The sequence below is a fragment of the Tetrahymena thermophila genome (genome assembly GCF_000189635.1).
Source record: "Tetrahymena thermophila SB210 genomic scaffold scf_8254545, whole genome shotgun sequence".
Taxonomy (NCBI): Eukaryota; Ciliophora; class Oligohymenophorea; order Hymenostomatida; family Tetrahymenidae; genus Tetrahymena; species Tetrahymena thermophila.
The window spans coordinates 398,926-410,270 of NW_002476317.1; the positions used below are offsets into that span (position 1 = coordinate 398,926).

At 22.7% G+C, this 11,345-nt stretch overlaps 3 protein-coding genes across 3 annotated transcripts; 1 reads left to right on the plus strand and 2 right to left on the minus strand. All coding sequences in view use genetic code 6, as the record gives it.

Annotated features, from left to right (window-relative positions):
• Nucleotides 1–1,026: 1,026 nt before the first annotated feature.
• TTHERM_00149480 (zinc finger protein CTH1) lies at nt 1,027–2,007 on the minus strand (the record flags this gene model as incomplete). Its single annotated transcript, XM_001021583.2, has 1 exon — nt 1,027–2,007. The coding sequence occupies exon 1, from the start codon at nt 1,864–1,866 to the stop codon at nt 1,027–1,029; it is 840 nt and encodes a 279-aa protein (XP_001021583.1). The 5' UTR covers nt 1,867–2,007.
• A 1,995-nt stretch (nt 2,008–4,002) lies between these two features.
• TTHERM_00149490 (cation channel family protein) lies at nt 4,003–8,342 on the minus strand (the record flags this gene model as incomplete). The annotated part of the gene is made up of 5 exons (XM_001021584.2): nt 4,003–6,075; nt 6,133–6,273; nt 6,354–6,819; nt 6,890–8,163; nt 8,223–8,342. The coding sequence occupies 5 exons, from the start codon at nt 8,340–8,342 to the stop codon at nt 4,003–4,005; spliced, it is 4,074 nt and encodes a 1,357-aa protein (XP_001021584.2).
• A 1,712-nt stretch (nt 8,343–10,054) lies between these two features.
• Nucleotides 10,055–11,203, plus strand: TTHERM_00149500 (ankyrin domain protein; the record flags this gene model as incomplete). Its single annotated transcript, XM_001021585.1, has 1 exon — nt 10,055–11,203. One exon carries the CDS (start codon nt 10,055–10,057, stop codon nt 11,201–11,203), a length of 1,149 nt encoding a protein of 382 aa, XP_001021585.1.
• Nucleotides 11,204–11,345: the final 142 nt, after the last annotated feature.

An 11,345-nucleotide genomic window follows, 5' to 3' on the forward strand; every position in this document is an offset into this window, starting at 1 on the left:
ATGAGTAAATAATTTTATAAAAAATTAATAAAAAACTGAGATACTCACACATTCAGGTATTTTTTCTTTTTAATAAGTAAGAAAGAAAATTAAAAAATAAAAATTAATAAAATCATATTGAGGAGCTCTAATTATTCCAAAATATTATAGACAACTCTTGAATTGAAATTTGCTTATGTGAATCTAACAGTTATTTATTACTCTCACTCAACAAAGACAATTTTATTTTGATAGAATCGAATCTTGATAAAAAATTTAAATAAAAATTAAGACTTTTAGATACAATTAATAGAGGTTGTTAATATCATGATTTTACTATTTTTTTTGTATAATATTAAAGGAATATAGTTTTTGACTATTCTATTAAATGTAAAAAAGAAAAAGTAAAATTAACAAATTAATTAATTAGAAATATTCTAGATTATTTCATTACATTTTTTTAATTTAGTTTACATCATTTAAATTTATAAATACAAAAACTATTTACACATTTAAAATTATTTTGACTATTTATAGGGGTAATAAAAAATAAAATTCCCTATAAAATATTTTGTAGATAAGAAATAACTGAAAAAATATTGAAATGCCAAAATATATTAAAAAGAAATTACCTTCCCTTATTTAAATATAAAAAAAATGATTTAGTAAATATTCCCTTTTAGGAAAAATTAAAAAGATGAAATAAATGATATGAATATACTGGTAGTATAGATTTATATAATATTAATTAAAGAATTGAATTGTTGATTAGCTGACTATATTTAATAATGCGCTGAAATTAATTTGAATAATAAAAGGGTTTTCATTGTATAAATGAAAGAAGAAATGAGAAGAATTATTAATTATATTATTTACTTAGTTTGGTTCTATATTATAGAGTACTTTTAATAATTAAAGAGTAAATTTATTTGAGAGAAGGATTGGTTTTTAATTATTTATTAAGAATAAGCTTAATGCTGATACTTATACTCAGTAATAAATTTAAGAGACTGGCATAAGATTTAAATGAATTGCAAATTGAGCTCTTCACCATTAGAAGAAGTAGCTAGAAGATAGGAAGCTAGAATCAAGGGTGGGCAAAAGATTTTTTTGATTAAAGTCTTAATTTTTGTTATAAGTATTTGGTTCATTAAATGTCAAAGAGTTAGCAATTGGAATTTGATTGTAAACAATTTCTTATTAGAATGGGTTTCTGAAAAAATTATTTTCTTTTTATTATAATTGCAAAGTAGAATAAGGAGCTGTTAACTATTTAGCTTAGATTTCAATTTAATTATCAACATTATTTTTATTAAAATTTTGTTAGAAAAATAGTAGTCTACTACTAGTGGAGCTAGAAGTATTTTATTTAGAAGCCTATGGTGTTGAAATAGTCAAAAGTTTCTTTTGGTAAAAAGTGCTTGGCTTAATTATCTCGTTGATAGATCTTGTATCATGATTATATTTGCATCTTTAGCCGTAAGGGCAAGTTAAAGTATTGAAAAACTCCTTACAAGGTCTAGTTTTATAGTATTAATTAGTTTTTCTTTCAGGTTTTTATTACAATTCGTGTCTTCCATGAGCATATTGACACTTTTTTCCATAATTGCATGTTCCATGTATTTAGTAATTTCTGCATAGCTCAGTTTTATAACGCTCCTTTTGTATTAAATTTTAGGGTTCAGTGGTAGATGATGATTCTTATTAATTTTATGATAGATTTTGATTGTTTTCTCCATCTGAATCGGAAGATGTTGCAGTTGAGTATGATTCTTGAGGATGATTGGATGAAGTTGACTACTTATGGTTTTACTTTTGTATATGCAAATCTTTTTAAGCAGCTGCAGAATCTATGAGATAGTTATCGTACTAATAGTTTTTAATCATTTTTTCAGTATAGATTTTGAATAAGATATGATTTATTATATTATTTTTCCCTTTTTTTATTCTTTCTAATTTAATTAATTGTATTATTTTTGATTGACAATTTTTTTATAATTTTTTTTATTTTAATAATAATTATGATTTTTTTGATATTAATTAAACACAGATGTCTTATATAATATATAAGTTCCTTATTAATACGTAAATTAAATGCATGCACTAAAATAGAAGTAACAAAGAACCTTTAAAAAAATAAATTGTTTATATGCAAATGCAAATCCTTACTGGTATTATAGACATTTTAAAAAATTTATTAGGTTCCAAGGATTTCAATCAAGAGTTACTATTTATTTAATTTAATATTTATTTATTTTCCAGAATTTATCCACCAGCGAACAAACCAAGTAACTCAAAAAAAAAAAATTACTTTTAATGATTACATAATACATGAAATAATTAATTCTATTATCTTTTTTTAAAATGAAAGAGGTGATTATTTCTTCGTTTATTCGAATTAATACATCCTTTTAAACCTTATTCTTATATTTTTTGAAGTAGTTTATTGACATTTATTTGCAGTTTATGCATAAATAAGATATTTTGATTTGATAAATAAAGTATTTGACCCATACCAAAATTAAATTCATGTAACATAAAATAACTTAATTTGCTATATTTAGCGTGTTTTGTCCTTTTATTTTAAACTTGTTAATTAGTCGATGGAGGAGATTTAAAGAAAAAATTTGTCTACTTTAAAAATTTGCATTACTTTGTTTGATTGATGTAGATTTGTAAATAAAATTTTTTTTTTTGTAAATTTTGATTAATCCTAATAGTTTATTTAATAATTTTGTTTAATTTTTTTATAGTCAATAATATTTTATTTGGATTTAGAAATGGCAATTTTTTTTTTCTTAAATAGGCGCTATGAATGTTGGCCTTAGGATTAAATTGATTGTGGTAGTTAATTAACCCATGATAAAGAAATATTTATTCAATTATTTTTTTTTATTCTTACAATAAGTAGATAGATTTTAAAAGATAAAATTCATTTAGAAAAAGATTGGAAGGTTATTTTTATATTTACTTTTTAAATTTTTTAATAAATTTGTAATTAATTTTAGTAATAAATAGAAAGAGGAGAAAAAAAAGAAATATTCTTTAGAAAAAATTAAACTGTTTATCGATTCCTATTATTTCTAAATTACATACGTAATTTTAGATAGTAAATTTATTTAGAACATTTCCTGAATAGTTGTTACAATTAACAAAATCAATCAATAAAACTTAAACAAAATTCACAATAAAAATAGGCAAAAGTATCATCATTAATTGCTATGTAAAGTTCATAAATATGTTAATTCGAGTTTTGAAATATTAGTTTCTTTTTTGAAATAGAATTAAATTATTAATTATTATCAAAATTAATCAAAATTTTATTGATTCTAATTTCAATGAAAATTTTGAGAAATTTTGAAGAAATTTTTTTCTAAGTGGTAATGGTTTTAATCCAATATTTTTACATTTTAAAAATATGTTTACGCATTATCATATTTTGCAAATATCTGCTTATTGCTTGCTGCTACTCATAAATATAAAAACTCACAATGCTTAAAATTATTGTTACTTTGAATTATCTTGAAAAGTATGGATAGATTAATCAACTATCAGTTTATTTCATTATTGAACTACTTGATGCGCATTTTGTCATTTATCTTTTATCTAAGAATATTATTTATCTAAATAATTACGTTTTTATATAAGAATTCTTTATATCACCTTATTTGATTGATAAATGCTAATTTGGATAATTGATCATAATTTTTATCAATTTGGTTGACATTAGAGAGCGAAATAAAAATATCATGACATTAAATAAAAGATATTTTTAAATAACCAAATACCAGTAGTGTTAGTTAGATAAGAAGCAATTTTTTAAAAGAAAATTTTTAACAATTGGAAAAAAACAAATATTATAAATATTTTTTTAAATTTTTGAATAGTATAGACAAAGGATACTAATGATTAATTAAGTAATTGATTGAACTAAATTTAAATGATTAATTTCAAAAAATATACTCAATTCTATTTTATAAACTTTAATTTCTTAGATGTTTTTTAATTTCATCTTTGTGATTTTCACTTTTTAGAAAACCTTGAAGGTTCTCTCTTTATATTTATAGATTTCTATTATTTTGCTTGAGGAGTTAATGACATATATTTAACTGATTTTTAATTTATGATTTTATTATTATTTATGAATTTAATGGTAAATTGATCTTAATACTTGATATACTTTTTGATAATATTCTCCAAATTACCTAGAGGGAAATATTTTTAGAAGCTTTGTGGTATTTCAAAAGAGAAAATAAAAGTTAACATATCTTGTATATGCTTATTTTATAATTAAGGTGTCATTACAGTAACATTTTCAGGAATTAGCTAGCTTACTTAATTACTTTAATGTTATTAAGGTTATAATAATTATTATTGTGCTTAATTATTTGCAAAAGCTAAGCTTAAATCTTAAATTGAGTTTAATTTTTAAGCTTATGACTGTGAGTTAATTATTGGTGAGAAATAGATGTCACCATTATTATATGGTACTTTTTAAGGGTTCTAATTTTTCAAATGTTTTTATTAGACTGCTTGTTTATTTAAGTATGTTTAGTTTCTCATATTTTATTTAGAAACTTATTAAGAATTATTGCTACTGTTTAACTTTTCCGGATTGATTAGAGATATTTGACTGTTTGATTTTTGGTCTTCTTTACTAATTTCTTGCAAATTAGAAAATTCTTATTTAAAGTTTTTGTTGTTGCTGTTGTTATTGCTATTTTCATTTATTTATTCTTGTACTTGTATGATATTTTCCATGTCAGTCATTAGCTTGCTAGCCCTAGGAGTTTTATTTTTTTAGGATTAGATGTCCATGCTTATTGAAAGTATAGATTTTAGCTGTTTAAAACTCATTAGGTGTTTGCTTCTTCTCTTTATTCCTACTTTATCAGGTGACTATATTTACTACTTATATTCTTTCTTCTATATTAGATCTCCTATTTCTTATTAGGTCTTTTGAGTTGGTTCAATATCATTATTACTTCCTATAATATTTAAATGTATATCCTATTGTTTTATAATGCCTGCTTAAATACTTTCTTCTTTTGATAAATTGCTTGCAAAGTTAGATTTTTTTTCAAGAGGCTTTAGCTAAAAGGGTTTCTCTTTTTCTTGAGGTTATTTTACTTTGATAAGATTATTATTATTATCTAATACATTTGCTTAATCTTATTAATCTAAGCAGCTTAAAGAAGTATCTGACATTTAAATCAAATTATCTTCTTCAGTAATACTTTTCAAGCTATTCTTATTCAAATTCTAATTATTATTAATAGGAGGAGGAATTAGCAAATCTGTCAAGTGATCTAAGCTCTTATTTTAAATATTTTTTTCATAAATTTCTTCTTCTTCTTCATTTTAAATTTCTTCAAAGAGATCAAGTATATTTAAATTATCTAAAGTTGTAGTGATATCATAATTTTATTCCAAATAACACTAAATAGCTATACTTCCTTCATATTCATCTTATTCAGCAGATGTTTCATACATATTTAATTGTTAATTCCAAGCAACTATTGGGCACTTAAGATAGAAGTACTCATCATTCTCCTGTGTGATTTCCATAAGTTATAATGTTTCTTATGTAAATTGCCTGCTTTTATTGGTTTAAACCTATGTTTTTTAAATCGAACCGTACTCTCTTAATTTATAAGCTTCTTCTTCATTAATTGATTCGCAATCCGCAGGATTATTATTAAGTGCTTAAAATTAAGGAGATTCTAATTAACTCTACTTTTTAAGTATGTTATTAGATTCTATCAGTACAAATTTATTTTGCAATTCTTTTTGCATATTTTATTAAAGCATTTTTGTGCTTACGACAAGATGAACTCTGTACTCTTTAAGATCTTTTTTTATTTAGTACTGACTTTAGCCTAATGGGTTTAACTTTTTTCTGTTTGATCTTCTATAAAAAGACCTCTCTTATGCTAAAGAGTGACTGTATTTTAAAATAGCTTTTTATTTCTATTTTAAAAAATGCATTCGCGGGCATGCATACGTTGAATGATCATATCTAGAACATGGTTGACATTTTATGTATTTATCTTATTCATAAAATACTAATTCATCTCTAAGCGCACAATATACTTCCTTTTTATATTAATTTTTATGAAAAAAAAAAACAAATAATTATTTTATTTTATTTACATAGTCTTTAGGAAATCTCTTGAGAACTTCTAAAAAATGAGATCTTTAAATTTTTAAGACTGTAGTAAGCCCTTTACTCTGTGCTGTGAATTCATAGGGTACACCACACAAAAATTCTTTAACTGCAAAGCATTCTCCTACCTATATAGAAATTTTTTTATATTTATCAATTTAAGCTTTTAAAATTGTTAATAAAATTGAAATAGTAAATTTATTGTTACTGAATATTTAGTCTTGGTATTGATAAAAGTTTTTTTTGTTAGTCTAGAAATTCCATTATCTTAAAAGAGCAATACTTTGCCTTTTATAACGAGATAGATATTTTAGTACTGATCATTAAGCTTATTTTGCTCTTCTTCATGAAAATTTATTTATTGTTCTTTTTGGTAAAAGATAATTTCTCCTGGTCCAAAAACTTACTCCTTACATGCTACACTCAACATATCTAAAAATTGAGTTGAAAATTTAGAAGAAAAGAGCTTGCAAGACTTCAGATATCTTCCATAATAATCTTTGTATATGCTTTCTTTTAATTTAGGATTCATGATTTCTATTACATTTTATCCACTCTCAGGTTCCCACTCTTTCTTTAACTTAAGCATTTCTAAATACTGGAATACTTTTGTTTGCAACTCAGAATCTATATTTCTATTCTTCATATAGTTTGACATTTCATATCTTTGCTGTCTATATAAATAATCATTTAATTTTAACAAATATTCTTTTAATGTATAAAAATTAAATATATATAAATTACCTGTATTCTGCTTCATTTATTTGTAGTTACTAAAAGAGAGATCCTATTATATTTACAACATAAGCAAATGTACCGCAACTGAAAACAGTCATGCATGTAACGAATATTCTCTCAATATTATTAATAGGAGTAATATCTCCATATCCTACACTAATCATAGTTATAAACGAAAAGTATAAGCTTGCTATATATCTGTCTAAAATACCTTTGTCTATCAGCTCTGCTTTATCAAGCCAACTTACATTGCCGCTATCATGCACTTTCAAGCCAATATACTAAAATATGCAACCAAAAACATGCGCTAGAATTGTTATTGCCAATATTAAGTTTGTTATGGTAAATGAGACAGGAAATCTCAAAGATAATTAGAATTTTTCTTCAATTGAATTATACATTGATTTAAATTTGATAAAACGAATAAAAAATATAATTAAGATAAAAGCCACATAAGAATTTTCGTCTATAAGCCCTGTTCCAGCTATTCCTATTGCATCCCACCAAAAATCTTTCTTAATATATCTTAGTATAATAGTGTACTTATCAGAAATAAGTTCTCCATGTTCAAAGTATTTTAAATTAAAATTTAAAATCATCTCCAAAATAAAAGGAATGACAAATATAGCTCTTAACATCTTTTCATTAACTGAGAATAAGTTAATCGAATTATATGGGAAACTTATCAAGAAGGGAAGCATGAACAACTAATAGGTTAGCTAAAGAGCCAGTATTATTTTGAAAACAATAATCAAAATTTTAGTATTTGTTGTTGAAGGAAAAAATCGAAACACAGTATAGAAAACTTAAGAAAGATTAGCTAAAAAATAGTCTAAAGAAACTAAGTCTTCAAAAAATTTCGTTTATTTCTCATCATATTGCCTATTTGAAGATTTATCATCAATGATCATTAAATGATAATTCCTAAGCTTTGACCTAATTTAAAGCAAGCTAGATAGCTCTAATCTCCTAACCATGTATTTTAAGCTATCTATTCTTTTTTTAAGATTTAACCACCCAAAAGGATTTTTATTATCGCTTATCTTTTAGATACCATCTAATTGTGGGCTAACTGTAACTTTTTTGGTTCTTTAATAGTTATCGTTTAAATTTTAGCCATCTTTGCTACTATAAGACAATTACCTATTTTTTTCATCACAGCTATTGTTTTATATTTTTATTTAGTTATTCTCATAGCTGAGTTATTGATCAATATGTATTTCTTTTTATGAGCTCCTTTATTAAAACAAATTCTGCTTTGTAACAGGCTATTAATTAGACTATCATTTATTGTAATTTTTAAAGTTAATTTAATCTTTAAAATTAACAACTAATTTACTTCATCTTTAAATAACTAGCGCTTCGAGTTGGATGTCAATAAAATCTTATCTTCATTCTAATCGAATTCTGTGTTCAGGTTAGGAGTATTATACTATAGATCTTTTTAATTATAATTCATTTATACTATTTAATAGGTATTTACAATCAAAATTAAATTAAATAAAGTTTTTTGAAGAAATTATTTATTTATTTAAATTAGAAAAAAAAGCTGTTTACTTTTTTAAGGTCAATAAATAAATAACTATTATCTGATAATACTTCAAAACCTCAAATTTTACTCATTAATGTAAAAAAATATCAAAAGAGATTTGAAAGTTAGATAGAAAAAATTAGATCAATATGATGAACATTTTTCTAATGAATTTTTAACAAAGCAAACGATATTTTTCGAGACTGTAATTAAAATTTGATCCATTACACAATATTTATTCAAATAAATATATATTCAAGAAAGCATATTTTTAGAGTCTTTATAAAAATACAAAATCTATCTTAATAGTCTACAGAAATAATTAAGAAAATAATTTAATTTATTTAGCATTTGTAAAATTTTTTGAAATCTTGAAAAATTATCTTTTTTACCTTAAAATAAAACAATTCTAGCAAGTAGTACTTACTGTCTAAAAACTTAAAAAGTAGATTCACAAATATTTTTGAATACTTGATTAACTTTTTTATTATAAAATTTCCTATTTAAAATTAATTTGTAATATTCTATTAATGTATTCTTTTAAAATATCATATTTTCCTAATATGTTTTAAATCATTACTATTCTAAAATATATAAACTAATATCATTAATATTTTAATAACATTATTTTAATCACTTTATTCAATTAATAAAAGCAATTAATGTTTTTTCGATTATCAGGAGTCTAATTGAGAAGAAGAAAATTCAAATAAAATAATTATTATCAATTAATTTTGAAATATTTTAAGTTATTTAAAAGCGAAAAATTATATGAATAGCTAACTTTTTTATTTTGTACCATAATCAAAACAGTGCTGTTTTAAATTTACAAAATATTTAGAAAATAGTTTGAATTAAATATTTTAATTTAACTTTTTTAGATTATTTTAATAATTATTTATTTTAATATTTTATGTAAAGCTATTCAGAACTTTTATAAGTTAATAAGAAATTGTTAATGAATATTGTATATATGAATTATAATAATTATTAGTAAATAATTTTTTCTTTTTATATTTAAAATTTTTAGCATTTTAGCCTTTAAGATAACTTTTCTATCTATTAATTGGTAAAATATTTGAAAAATATTAATATAGAATTATTGAATTTGAAGTCGAATTATTTTAGAGAATATAACATAAATAAATTTTTCCTAAACAACAATAAATATAATTGATTTTCATACTTCTAGTTTAAATTATTCTAAGACTGTTTCTTAGAATATTAAGATATCTTTATAATTTAATCTATTAATTAAATAATTTTTCAACTTTTTGTTTTTGGGAAAATATTTCTAAAATTATGATCCCATTTTTATTTCTTTCAAATAAAAGCAAAAAAATTATTCAGAATCAAGTCATATTTTCATATTTTGATATGATTTTTAGTCATTTAATTTATTTTTAAGCTTATAAGAATTTTGAATCTCTTCAATTTTTATGATATCTTTTAGAATAAATGATTTTTTGTTTTATTTTTGATGATAGTTTTGCAAATTAACTTTTTTATCAAAAATAAACACGCGCTCTGCTGTTTTTGTTTTTGGCTTTTTATAAAAACTAAGATATTAAAAAAAAAAATATTATTTATTAAATAACTATTAATTTAAAAATAAAATAAAAAAACTAAAGTAAAGAAAAATGTCATAGGATTTATTAAAAGAAGTAAAGAAATAGAATTGTGAAAAGGTTAAGGAGCTATTAGCTTCTAAGAGAGACAACATCGACATAAACTTCATAGATAGCAAAACTAAACTAGGATTTTTGCATTTAGCAATATAAAACTATGATTATGATACACTTTAAGCTTTGTTAGGTGATAAACATGAACATAATTAAATAGATTTAAATTTACTGAACGGAGATGGGCTAACTCCTCTTGCTCTTGCATCATCATTAGGATATTTAGAAGGAGTAGAGCTTCTTTTAAAACAAAAAAATATAGATATTAACTTTTCTCTTAATTATGAAGACGGGAGAACAGCTTTTCATGTTGCTTGTGCAAATAAAAATAATTAGGAAGTCATTGATAAGCTAATCAAAAGAGGTGCTGATCCTAATATTGTTTCCAAAGGATTAGGTACTCCTCTTAAGATTGCAATTGATGAGGGAGATAATGAAAAAGCTATATGGCTAATCCATAATCCCAAAGTTGACGTAATGCTAAAAGATGATAATGATAATACATGCTTGCATACTGCAGTAGAGGCAGGTTTAGGTGATTTTATTAATTCATTATTCCAAATTTTTTAGGATAGAATTTAAGAAAAGCCTTCAACTGCTGAATTAATTAAAAGCTTTATGAACTAGTAAAATGATTAAGGAAATACTTGCCTACATTAAGCTGTATTAAGTAACAGATTAAGTATATAAAAGCTTTTAAAATTAACTGGTGTTAAGTTAGGACTTGATGTAAACATTAAAAATAAGTAAAATAAAACAGCAGAAGACTTGTAAACAGAAAAAGAAGAAAAGAAAAAGTAGTAAGAAGCATAAGAAATGTAAAGAAAAAATGAAATAAAAGTAGAAAAAGCACAAGTAAAGGAAGAAAAAAGAAGAATTGAAAAGCAAGAAAGAGAGCAAAAAAAAAAGGAAGAAGAAAACTTCGAATAAATTCAACAAGAAATGCTTGAAAAGAAATAGTAAACTAACAGAAGAGCCTTATTTGTGTTTTTCCTTATTTTCTTAATGGTATTTGCAGGAGTAGTTCTTTTCTTTTAGGCTAAAAAGAATATTGAAAAGTAGCCATATATACCTAAACCAAGAACAGACTATGATGATTTCTTGTGAAAAAGAAGCTTCAATTAATTTAATAAAACAACAAATGAATGTTCGTATGAATATTTTATAGTTCTTTAAATATCTATTCAATTTCTTGAAAAAATTTATTAATCTTAGATTAAATTTTGTACAAATCAATAAATTGATACTA